Genomic DNA, 12,127 nt, shown 5'->3' with positions numbered 1-12,127 from the left:
CCCCCCCCCCGACAAACACCTCTGTTTTCACCTGGATACGTCTTCTTCATTGTTATTTAGTTTCTCTATTTTTAGGCAGTTTTGGGGAGGGGGGAGCTGCCCTCAAGGTGTGATTGTCCTCATGCATGTCTTACACTCAGAGGGGGGATAAGTGGTGTGGTGAACGTTTTCTGGGTCAGCCCAGGAGGCGATGAACTGAACGAAGGAGAGCTGGGAAGTTGTTCTTTCGGCCCGGAGGGGAAGATTTTCCCATTTGTTCTTGAGACCATACGGCCCTCTGATGATAGTGCGCCGAGAGAGGATTTCGTCCTCGAAACCAAACCAATCGCTTTCCTTCGTCTTCGATCTGTAGCCTGGCTCGGCGTCCGCAAAGGTGCGCCTTGAGAAAGCCAAACGCAAAGCGGTGACTGTTTCAAATGAACGCCTTGTTAGATCTCATTGCCTCGTGTTCATTCATCCATGTAACTCAAGCAACCACTCAGACCTTTGAAATAACATTTATATATATATTAAAAAGCTATGAGTGTTGATTAAATGAGGCAAAATATTGCATGTGCCTTTAAGAGCACTATGTCCCGCTCTACATGTCTTTCCCCGAGCCTCATGTGTGTTTGTTGGCATCAGCTGTCCTCAGCGCTGAATAGAGCAAGGACATCTTTTCCTTCACACGAGTGGGATAAGAGGAAGAAAGAGAAGTGGTTTTTCTTACTCTGCTGGCCATCATCTCAGAGGATTACAGAAAAACGCAACGTGGACAAAGGACAGAGAGACGATCGGGACAGGTGAAAAGTTTGGATTACAAAGCTGAGTGGGTTTTTAGTTTCAGAGCCTAAATGAGGAAAATTACTGTTTTTGGGTCTCGAAGGAAATGTGTAAATAAGCCGAAACTGCAGGCTTAGAGACATTTTCTTGCTTGTTGATTTAAAGGAGCTTAAGACAAGTTTTAGTGCTGCAGCACTCCGATGGAAGATTCATCTGCGTCATCTGCCTCGTCCGTCCCACTTGCGTCTTCATCTCCCCAAGCTGGCCAGAGCACCTTCAGGAGACTCAGCCGCTCAGAGGACAGTGCCTGTCCAATCCCGGGCCTTCCGGCAAACACCCTGCACATGCGAGTCAAGGAGGGAAGCAAGATCCGCAACCTACTGCGGCTTGCAACGGCTCGCATGCAAGGAGAGGGAGGAGACGGCGGGGGGACGCCGGTGAGACAAGTGGTCTTCACAGGCTCGGGCAGGGGAATCACCAAGACCGTCACCTGCGTGGAGATCCTGAAGCGGAAAGTGGCGGGGCTCCATCAGCTGTCCAAACTTTACTACAAGACAGTCACCGAGACGTGGGGGAGTCCGGGTCTGACTGTGGACAGAACCGTCCCGGCCATCTGCATCCTGCTCTCCAAGGACCCTCTGGATCCACAGGAGCCCGGCTATCAGCCCCCACGGACCGACGGCGGTCCCGCAGAGGACGCAGAGAGATGCAGGGACCTGCTCGGGATGGCTGGCGGCCGCTCCTCGCAACACGCAGCCAAGAGGGTCTGTCTCAGTGACTGGACTGCATGTCCCCCCTCCCAAAACCTCTCAGGTCCAGCTCCACACTTTTAAAACGAAAACCGGGTATTTATTTACCAGAGTTTATGGTCAAGAGTTTTGTCTGAGCCTGTCTTTTTGGTTTTTTGTTTTGACTGCTGACATAAAAAGAGGACTTTTGTTTCAAAATGATGCTATTTCCAATACTTTGTAACTGAATTGACAAAAGTAATGTGTTTGAACTATCACTGGTGGGGACAGAACAGACACATCTGCACTTATATGTAGTTATTTAACAGTTCACTCTTATAACAAGTGTGTTTTTATTGCCCGTCACCAACAGGTTTTATGCTTTATGCCCTTGTCTGTGCATGCTTTTGAGTGTCTGTTCCTAAAATGTCTTGTGAACCTTTGAACCAAATTTAATAAAACTTGTAAAAAACAAACACTTGATGTACGTATCCAACTGATTTAGTCTTATTCAAGATGGCTGCTACAGCTAACTGACCTTAAAGACACTAAATGACTATAACTCAGACAGTCTTACATATATTGACTGAAACTTTGGTGTGGTAGTAGCTGAGATGGATCCCTAACACATATCCTGAGGGCTACCAGATCGCACAGAGGCTCTGTTTACAGTTTTGTCATTAACTATGTGGAGTCAACTTTGTCTGTTAGCAAAATATCTCATGGACCCCTACAAGGATTTTATTAAACTTTCAGAAAATAATCAGTAGATGTGCTTCTACAACTGATTAGGTTTTGGAGCCAGCTCGATTTAAGTAACCACTGAAGCCTGCTGATTTTAGAAAACATAAAGACGATCATAATTTAGTCAGTTTTACAAACATTGAGGTAAAATTTGGTGTGGTGGTAGCTGAGAGTGATTCACAACACATACTATGTGTGATATTGGATAACTCCATTGTCAAGGTTTATCCAAAACAGCTACAACTTCTTCATTTCTCAGCAGAAGATGATCTTAAACTCTGCCGTGAAAGGCGGCGGGCGATATGCATTTCTTCAAGGACTGCTAAGCCTTGATTTTAATAAAACATCATGTCTGCGTCATCGGTCTTGCTCTTTACTTTAAAATCTAATTCTTCTGCATAACAATAAAATTTATCCTCCAGACTTTGGAGGACTTTCTGAACATCTCGGCATAAAATAAAGTCTCTTAGAGAAGCAGCTTCTGTTCAGGAGCAAACACACATTCTGGATGTAAAACAAAAAAAAGTCTGTCTGAAAAGATGCAATTTAAATATTTAAACATGCAAAATAGAGGAAAACCTCTCAGGTTACTTTATGAAAAGGTTTTTTTTTTTTTCCCTCTTCATAAACTGTTATACACAATATGGTTTGAACTACAAATATTTACAGTAATTAAACAAAAGATATTTATAGCAGTACACTGTTTTGTTAGGAGAGTTTGATTTGGCTGTCTCTAAACACTAAACCTATTCCACTGAAAATTACTATTTTATTGGCCTAATATAGATAATTATAAATCACCAGTAATTTTATTTCTATCTTGCTTTCATTGAGTGGCTGTGACTTTAATTAAACACACACACACAGCAGAAAGAGCATGCTCCATGTTGAAAAATAAACCATACGCCTATAGGTTTTGTGCCATTATTGTTTCTGTAAGGATGTGCTGATTTAAATGATTTTAGAAAGCTTAGGATCCTTGTTTCAAAGTATTTAGGTTGTCATAAAAATCAGATGAGTTGCAACACAGAGGGCTACGTGTGATACTGGAGTTATAATGACAGTTAAATAAACGTCATGAAAAAGAGGCGTGACTTGATTTTTATTTTTTTTGCTGGAGGGTTGCGCCTACAGTAGTTTTATTGTTTGAGCGTATATAAGTACAAAACTGTGCAGAAGTCATCCCTCTTGTCCTTTTCCTTTGCTTTGAAGCAGTCCAACTCTTTTATGATGCTTTGAAAAGGTCTTGAGCAACATTTTTTCAGCTTTTCTGATGTTTCAAAAAAGTTTTTTTTTTCTTTTAAACATTTTCTGTCTAATATCTGACGTTTTTAAAAGAATGTTGAAAGATGTTTTGGTTCGATAAGCAGTTTATAGGTAAATCTGACCTATAAATCAATCAAAGGATTATAAACTCAAGGAATGAACCGGTGTTGCGTCAACACATAAAATACAACTTAAAGATGAACTTAATGGTTGTTTGGAAGCTAATGGAACTCAAACTCATCAGGATTTTTGTAAAAACTGAATAGAAAACAGCAAAAATTCCTTGCCTTTGTTTAAATTCAACAATCAATTTTGGAAATTATCCCTGTATAGTTCTGAATATCTCAGCACAGCTCTTTGCAAATGATCTTAGCCCCAACTTTTGCTTTAACGCTCTCCACTGCTCACTTTCCTCCCTCAAAATGACTTTTTCTGTCAACTCATCCTCACAGCTTTTAGCCCCTATTTCTTCTTAGAGAAAGAAAAATAAAGTTTTTCTTTTTCCGACTTAGTATCTGTCATGGGCTGAGGCAGTCCGAAGTGTATTCGTCAATGTCCGAATGTTAATAAACAACTCCTAATTGTTGGCAACAAAACCTGGCTCTGCTGATTTTGCTCCGTTATTACAAAATATACTTTTAGTACACTTTTAGTAGTGACTGGTTTATTTTTGTCATAAATGATACACATAGCCTATACAAAAAAATTAAAATCAAAAACATTGCACAATCCCATATTTATGGCAGGTGTTATGGCTTTAATCAAAGCTACTTTAAATGTTTCAAGAAAGTCTGACTTTCTACATGCAAAAAATAAAGAAATTAGGAAGTAATTTTTTTTTTTTTTTTTGTAATAGTAGGAAGAGAAACGAGCTGCAGTTTGCGCATGCGCAGCAGGATATTACATACGTGCTCGAGCCGTTCCAGGACAGCGCAGCTTCCTGCCGAGGAATCATACCGGTTCGTGCCGCTGGTCGCCCCGCAACATGTTCAGAGCAGCCGTCCGACTCTCGGTCTCCGGTGTGCGGAGCCTGACCCGTACGCAGCCGAGGTGCCAAGGTACTTGCCCGCTCCGTCTGCTTACCTCTGCGTTTTTATTTCGCGTCGGCGCGCTAGCTTACGAAACTGCCGGGGCGAAGTTCACGCGGAACTCCGGAGCGAGCGCGTCCGCACATCGGCGGTCCTCGCGCGCGGCTAAAGCTAGCCAGCCGGCGCGGTATCTCAGTAATACACGCCGAATGCTTCAACTTGCCGACGTCTTAGTCATGCGGCTTCGACTCTGTTCGGACTAAGCTATTAATCGACAATGCTCCGGGGCGTTGTGTTATGGGAATGCCCCAGTGTTTGGCTCGTAGGTGGTTGTGTCCTTGCCGTGACCCAGATGGAGCATGCTAACATGCTAACTGCTCCGTTCAGTCACCCAGCTGCTGGTGTCTTAAAGCTGAAGAGGGCTGCTGCTCCTTTTAACGCAGCCCACCGCCATGTGACTGTCTTCCTATGGGCTGGACCTCTCAAACTGATGTCGTCCCCTCTTTAGGACAGCTGAATAAGAGATCCCCCAGTAGTAGGTTTACAGTAGTTTCTCAGACGCACAGCTGTCTATCAGCCGTCTACGTGCAGTGTCAGATCAGAACAATGGAAGTGATCCACCTGACCTACAAACACTTGTTCTTTTCTCTTCCTCCCTCAGCGCAGACATGCTTAAAGCTCGTGGGTCCAACATCTCAAAACCTTAGACACTGAAGTAGGTTCTTGCTGTCAGTGGTACAGTCTAATGGAAAGTTAATGTTGCTGTTTTTATTCTGTTGTTTTGCAGCTCTCGTGGCATCAAGGTGCTATTCCCACGGGAAGCATGAGACCGATGAGGAGTTTGACGCCCGCTGGGTGACATATTTCAACAAGCCGGACATCGATGCATGGGAGCTGAGAAAAGGTGGGTTCGAGTGTGACCGCGGTGCCACTGATCGACCCCCTAAAACCCAACAGCACAGTGAAACTGGAGCACTGTTTCCACACCGCCGCAGGGTTTACTTTGAGGAAGTTATCTCCACGCATTAAGTAAACATTAACCCAACGTCTACAGAGGTTTGTCAGCTGATAGGTTTAGAAGTAAATCTGTGAGGATTAATTTTTCAGACACATTTTGGATTAGTGTCGTTATGCAATGAAGAGGTTTGATCTGTTTGAAATTCCCAATAAATTAAAAAAAGCGATACAGATAACTGTGATTGCTACAAGGTAAATGGAGCTTAAACGTCAATTTAAGTCTCCTATTCTGAGCAACAACTATTGAAGGTGTGGAAATGTTTCCTTTTTTTGTTGTTGTTGTTTTTGTTCCCGAGTCAGTGCAGCGAAAGAGCATAATTGATAGTTTAGCGTTTCCCTGCCGTACCTGCGCTCTGCAGCAAGGATATGCCTGGAGTGAGAACATGTCAGACAGGGTGGAGTTGCGTAGCCTTCCTGAAATATGTGCTTCCAGATAACTAAATAACAAAAGGAATTTGGATTAATCTATTTATGTTAATCAGAATAATCATAGTTGAATAGTAATTTGAGGGTGCAGGACAATACGATGCATCCTTAAATGCGTTGAATCCTTAACAACTAAATCAGACGTGAAGCAATAAAACGTGCACACTAAGTCATATGTATCGATTCTCTGGGAAAACAAACATGTTTTCATGACAACTTTTATGTTATTGGCTTTATGTTCTACTCCATATGAATCATGGCTGCATAGTTAGTAATTTAAACGCTGATTTTTGCTGAATGGTGAATAAAAACCGTCCCTGTTTATCGCAGCGTATCAGATGTGTATGATTTATGGCACTGCCTTACAAGTTTAAATTTGTGCACAGCTAGCTGTCAAAGATTTAATACCTGAAAAGTTTGGATTTCCTTGATTTAAAATCTTTGACATGTACTGTAGCTGCTCATGAATTTGAACTTGAGGCCAAAGAATTATACATTACTGATATCCTACTATAAGTAGAGGTGATTTTGATTTGGTTCGTCTATAATTCACCTGTTAGTGATTAAACACATCTGAAGTTGCGTCTTAATGCGTTTGATCCTGAAAACAACAACTATACAAGCTACGAAATAGCTATCCTAATTGGAAACAAACATTGAGACGAAAATGACTGCAGCTGTCAAGTTGCCAGTCAGGCACATTAACCGTGTTGACTTTTTTATGCAACCGTTGAGTCACGCTGTTATTTATTGCAAGGCCAAGCGGGATTTGCAAAAATAGTTTCCATTCTCTGAAGGCTCGTCAGGCGTTCGTCTCAAAAACCACAAAGTTTATCTGCGCTAGAGGCAAACGCATGCACGTTTTTCTGTTTTTAATCTTCTCGTTTTCTTTTGCTGCGCTTTCCTTTTCTATGTAAATCAAAAACAACTGTTTGCTAAAATGCTGTACGTGTTTGTTCTTTACTGAACACAATGCCTAAAAGTCAGGGCAGGAATTAAATGTTATATCTGCTGCTTTTTGTGCTGCTGGAACAGTAAAGATTTAATCCTATACTTCTCTTCCTGGGTTTTAAATAGTTTTTATGCTGCAGGTAAACCTGTTTCATTAAAGTCAAGTCTGATGGGTTTCATTGATTGGAGAAATTCAAAAATCTTTAGCTGGAGAAGTCCTGCTGTGTCTCTTCCTTGTGTTTGTTGAAGGGCAGCACGGACACCACTTCATTTGTTTGCAGCTAATTTGTTGCTCTGGATGCTCTACATCAGGACGCATCTGATCATTGACTCATTTCCATCCTTCTACCATTTGGGGCGGCCGTTTTAGTCTGTGAGGCAAACCGACATAACTTGACCTCAGCGCAAGGTCTGCGGGACGATATTTCCTCTTTTGTGATTCAAAGTTGATAAAAATTATTCTGCACAATATTAACTCTTCACAGTAACTCTAAACTGTCTTTGTATTTCATCAGGTGACTGATAAATGATGCATCTGTTTGGTTTTTAAACAATACTTACATTGAAACAAAAAAAAAAGAAGAAAAGGAAATGTTTTTATTGGCAGGAAGGCGGGTGAGGTGGTGGTCAAGGTGCTTCAGGAAGGGATGAGACAGAAACCTTAGGAAATGGCGCTTTTATAAACTTGCTGCACGAGTGGTTGGTTTGCAGGTTAAACGTAAAATGCTCAGGTTGTGCAGCAAGACAAACGGCAATCAAGCCTGCTGATTCAGTTCTGCTAACCTGAATGTTCTTCTGCTCGTGTTTCCCATGTTCTACTTGTGGAACATTTTAAAATCGTACCAAAATAAAAGTAGCGTTCCCTGAAGGAATGGTTTTAGTTTGTGTTAGTCTTGTAAAATATTTAATTATTTGGGATTATTTTCATCTCTGGATAAATGGACATTGGGGTTTATATAGAATCAACTGAAAGTAGTTTCACTGAAACAAAGAGAAAGCGTCTCTTTAAATTTGAGTTATTCCTTTTATTGGGATGCATCGCACAGAAATAAATCCAGTCTGATGTTTGAAATGTTTGGATCTGAAATCTGTTTCAGCTCTTTGGCTTGTTTTAATAATTCTCTGTAAATATGACTTACTGTGTAACGTATTAACATACATTTCTCTCTCTTTGCTCCGTGAATGAACGATGGACTGTGTTTCAGGGATGAACACGTTGATCGGGTACGATCTGGTACCTGAGCCGAAGATCCTGGAGGCTGCCCTGAGAGCCTGTCGGAGACTAAACGACTTTGCCAGCGCTATCCGAATTTTGGAGGCTGTGAAGGTGAGAGAGGAGGAATTGAAAGAAATCATGTCTGCCATCTTTTTTTCTTTTGTTTACCTAGCTTCCGTGTAATTTACAGTGCTCGTGTTTTATTGTTTGTTTCCCCAGGACAAAGCTGGACCTCATAAAGACATCTACCCATACGTGATCCAGGAGCTGCGGCCAACGTTAGACGAGCTTGGTATTTCTACGCCCGAGGAGCTCGGCATTGATAAAGTGTAACCGAGTAAGTGCTAAACTTCTCTTAATACGATGTGCTTCTTTTTTATTCTTTTACTTAAAGGCTAACAGAGCTGCCGTTTGTTTGTTTTTGTTTCAAACCTGCAGACAAAGGACAAACCCAGGACAAAGCGCCCTTGTATTTAAACGTTTGCCTCATCAAGTGCGTGTGATATTTAATTTGGCCCTCATTATGTTCTTTTACATGTAACATATGGATGAATATAATAAAGAAATTGTATCTTTGCGTGTCAAAACTATATTTGGAATATTTTCTCGACAGTTTAAGGACCTACGAAAGCAATGCTTGCGTTCAAGTGTCACCAAATAATTCATACTGTTCAAACGCTCGTGACCATTTCACCACCAGGGAGCAGCAGTGTCACATGAATGTAACTTTTTTTTTTTTTACTGTGTTAATGTCTGCGTTACATCTGTTTTTATTTCAGGGATAATTTGCTTGCAGGTGAAATAAACTTAATTCAAATGACATTTGGACTCATTTTATCATGCATATGTAATTAAAATGATGGCAGGGTGGAACAGTGGAGCAGTGGTCAGAGCTGTCTCCTCCCAGCAAGAAGGTCACAGGTTCGATTCCCGACCTGGGGCCTTTCTGGTTGGAGTTTACATGTTCTCCTTGTGCTCACGTGGGTTTACTCCAGTTTCCCACATGCACAAGGTTAATTGGTGATTCTAAAATTGTCCTTAAGTGTGAGTGAGAGCGTGAATGGTTTTCTCATTTTTCTCTGTGTGTCCCTGTGATGGACTTGACATCTGTCCAGGCAAGTTTTGTCTGTGTGTGTTCTTTTTTTTTTTTTTTTGTTAACGCTGCCTGTTCCATTTTCAAACACCTACATGTGTATGTTCGTATAACCTCAACTACAAGAAGAAGGAACATGAGAACCTTGAGAAATGCCAAGAGCTCAAAGAGGAAACGGAGAAGTGGCTCCAACAGATCCCAGGAAGAACCTCAGAGTTCTCTGTCCAGAAGAGCGCAGTTCTAGGAACGGCTAAGATACTGAGGAGAACCCTCCAGCTTGGCCTCTGCTGGAGAACCTGAGTTTGGAGTTTAATAAAAGGTAGCTTTTTATTCTCATTACAGGTAAAACTACAGTCCGGCTAAATGTCACCAAGTCAAAAGTCTCAGGATCTTAATTCTTAAAAGATGGCAAAAGTTCTTTTTATTTACTCTGACTCTTAATATATTGTTTTATTTACATTTTTTAAAAAAGCTTGGTGTGTTAGAACTGTAGTGTTTTAAAATATACTCTTATTTTTTAAAAGCAAAAAGGTTCTTATAGTGAAGTTAAATGTCATCAGTAAAAAGAATCTTTTAGGGATATTAAAGCAAAGTTGTAGTTTTAACTTTTAACAGTTTTTTTTTCCCCCTGATTTCTAAGTGCATTAAATAAGAATAATTACCAGGGAAATAAATCTTTAGTTCTTTTTATGGAAAGGTTTTATTTAAAACAAACAACCAAAATTTGTGATTCTGACATTCTTTAAAAAAGATTTTTGTTGTTTTACTGCCAGTGAAAACTGCAGAAATATAATCGAACGCCAACAAGAGCATCCCGCAATGTTTCTAGCTTTTTTTTCCCCCTCCTGAAATCTATAGCGGAGTCCAGTTTTGGAGTTTGCCGTTTCCTTCAAGTCCATGAATGCTGCGTTTGAGTACTGAGCTGTGAGAGTTGTGTTTGCATCCTGTGATCAATCAGCTCATGTCAACTCTGCTTCTGCCTCTGGGCTTTATATAGATCAGTGGGAGGAACCAGAACCAGAGATATCACATGGAGCCTCTGCTCAGAATAGAAACGCTTCAGACAATCACCAATCAGGCTGCAGACGTGGCTCGTTTATTCATCGTGACTGCTCGTTAGTTTCCCTCTTTGACTGTTTCTTCAAACATCCGATCAAATAATGCTGCTGGTTTTGAGAACAGCAATTGATCTCGACTTGTGTTCTTGTAGAACAGCAGAAGATACGTGAAACGGAGCATTTACATCTATAGGATTGTACGGAAGCTCGTTTTGGCCAATTATAAGAAAAAATATGATCAGTATGTCATAATTAGGAATTTCTCAGTTTTAACTGTGATTTTAAAAGTTATAATCAAAATATGTATTATGAGATTAAAACGTTTTAAAGTTATAATTATGGCTTTCAATCTCATAGTAATGACTTTAAAACTCAATATTTTAAAGTAGCTACCGAATGCCAACTTTGTTTGTTTGTTTAGGTGGCAGAAATGGGCTTTTACTTTAACGTCACATCACCTCAGTGAATGTAAATCAGCCTTTTCAGAACTAGGCATCTGATGAGAAGCAGGAAGCTGAAGCTGGACGGGGGACCGGCGTCCCCATAGGTTGGTCCCAGTTCGAGTTTTAAGTCCCACCTCCTCCACAGAATGGCTGTTGATAAAAACAAGCACCTCAGATGTATTTTCAGGTGTTGTTGATTCACGTAGTTCCTACCTTGCCGCTTGTTCACACATTCATTTTTCTAACACATTTAGCTGTAATAATTTTTTTTAATGCCCATTGGGGCAGTGCGAAGCTTCTGATCACAAAAACACAACATGGCTGCGCTCATAAATCAGGTCCTGCTGGTTTCTAGTCCCAACAACAAGAGAAGATGGGGACACATAGTCCTTATATTGTATATTGGTGATGATTTAAATAATTATGGGGGTGGGATTTCTGTGGGAAGTGGGTGAGAAGTTTCTCATTTCCTTACATAATAAAATCATTTTTAAAAAATAGATTTTAATGTCATAATTAAGAGAATAAAATGAATGATCAGGTTTTCTTGATATAATTATGAGTTTTTATATCATAATTCTGGCTTTAAAGCTCAGTAATGTAACTTACTATGTCACATTTCTTGTGGCAAAGTGGCAAAAATGGTCTTCCATACGGAGTCGATTTATATTAGTATATAAAAAAATGGTATAGAGGGCTGTGCCCTGGGGTGGGATTTCCTTTAAAACTGACTTTTTTACCACACTTATTAGTTTGTTTCTCAGAACTGTGGCTTTAAAACCCATTATTATGACCTTCCATGTGATGATTTTTATTTTTTGTCGTTGTTCAAATGGCAGAAATGGACTTCCATACCACAGTCACATCAGTTCAGTGAATGTAAATTAATAGTGGAGGGTTTTGTGCTTTGGGTTGTTTTTTTCTTTTTGAAGTAGGAAGGTTCTCATTTCCATACATATATATATATATATATATATATATATATATATAATCTTTATGAGTTGTAAAGTCATAATTATAAGATAAAAGTAACTTAGCAGATTTTCTGTCCTTATTAGGAGTTTGCATATCATAACTTTAGCTTAAAACTCCTTATTATGACCTACCATGTCACAATTTTGTTTTGTTCTTTGTTTGTTTGTTTGTTTGCTGTCCAAGCGGCTCAAACAGGTTTCCGTACAAAGTCACTTTATCTTAGTAAATGTAAATTTAAAAGTGGATAGTTTTGGGGTGGGATTTCCTTGTGAAGTGGGTGGGGAATTTTCTCATTTCTTCAAGCCAAAAAAAAAAAAAAAACCTTTTACGCACGACTTTTACGCACGGGGCGGGCCTCTCATTCAGTGGAGCTGTGTGGGAGTGGGAGTGGGAGTGGGAGTGGGAATGGGGGGGTCACCC

General features: G+C 40.4%; 2 protein-coding genes across 2 annotated transcripts; both read left to right on the top strand.

Annotated features, from left to right (window-relative positions):
- The first annotated feature begins 748 nt into the window (after nt 1-748).
- LOC108229957 (ribonuclease P protein subunit p25-like protein) lies at nt 749-1,957 on the top strand. Its single transcript, XM_017405689.3, has one exon. It carries the CDS (start codon nt 963-965, stop codon nt 1,593-1,595), a length of 633 nt encoding a protein of 210 aa, XP_017261178.1. The 5' UTR covers nt 749-962; the 3' UTR covers nt 1,596-1,957.
- A 2,443-nt stretch (nt 1,958-4,400) lies between these two features.
- LOC108229904 (cytochrome c oxidase subunit 5A, mitochondrial) lies at nt 4,401-8,728 on the top strand. The gene is made up of 5 exons (XM_017405622.3): nt 4,401-4,558; nt 5,316-5,432; nt 8,128-8,249; nt 8,358-8,475; nt 8,577-8,728. The coding sequence occupies exons 1-4, from the start codon at nt 4,486-4,488 to the stop codon at nt 8,469-8,471; spliced, it is 426 nt and encodes a 141-aa protein (XP_017261111.1). The 5' UTR covers nt 4,401-4,485; the 3' UTR covers nt 8,472-8,475; nt 8,577-8,728.
- Nucleotides 8,729-12,127: the final 3,399 nt, after the last annotated feature.

The sequence above is a fragment of the Kryptolebias marmoratus genome, linkage group LG11 (genome assembly GCF_001649575.2).
Source record: "Kryptolebias marmoratus isolate JLee-2015 linkage group LG11, ASM164957v2, whole genome shotgun sequence".
In the NCBI taxonomy this organism is placed as follows: domain Eukaryota; kingdom Metazoa; phylum Chordata; class Actinopteri; order Cyprinodontiformes; family Rivulidae; genus Kryptolebias; species Kryptolebias marmoratus.
Note: the sequence above shows the minus strand (reverse complement) of the source record. Positions and strands in the feature narration are given on the sequence as shown.

Excerpts from the sequence above, each read along its gene's own strand:
- LOC108229957 (XM_017405689.3), top strand. The coding sequence starts at position 963 with ATGGAAGATTCATCTGCGTCATCTGCCTCGTCCGTCCCACTTGCGTCT.
- LOC108229904 (XM_017405622.3), top strand. The coding sequence starts at position 4,486 with ATGTTCAGAGCAGCCGTCCGACTCTCGGTCTCCGGTGTGCGGAGCCTG. Across the intron at positions 4,559-5,315 it reads TACGCAGCCGAGGTGCCAAG|CTCTCGTGGCATCAAGGTGC; the intron begins GTACTTGCCCGC and ends GTTGTTTTGCAG. Across the intron at positions 8,250-8,357 it reads GAATTTTGGAGGCTGTGAAG|GACAAAGCTGGACCTCATAA; the intron begins GTGAGAGAGGAG and ends TTGTTTCCCCAG.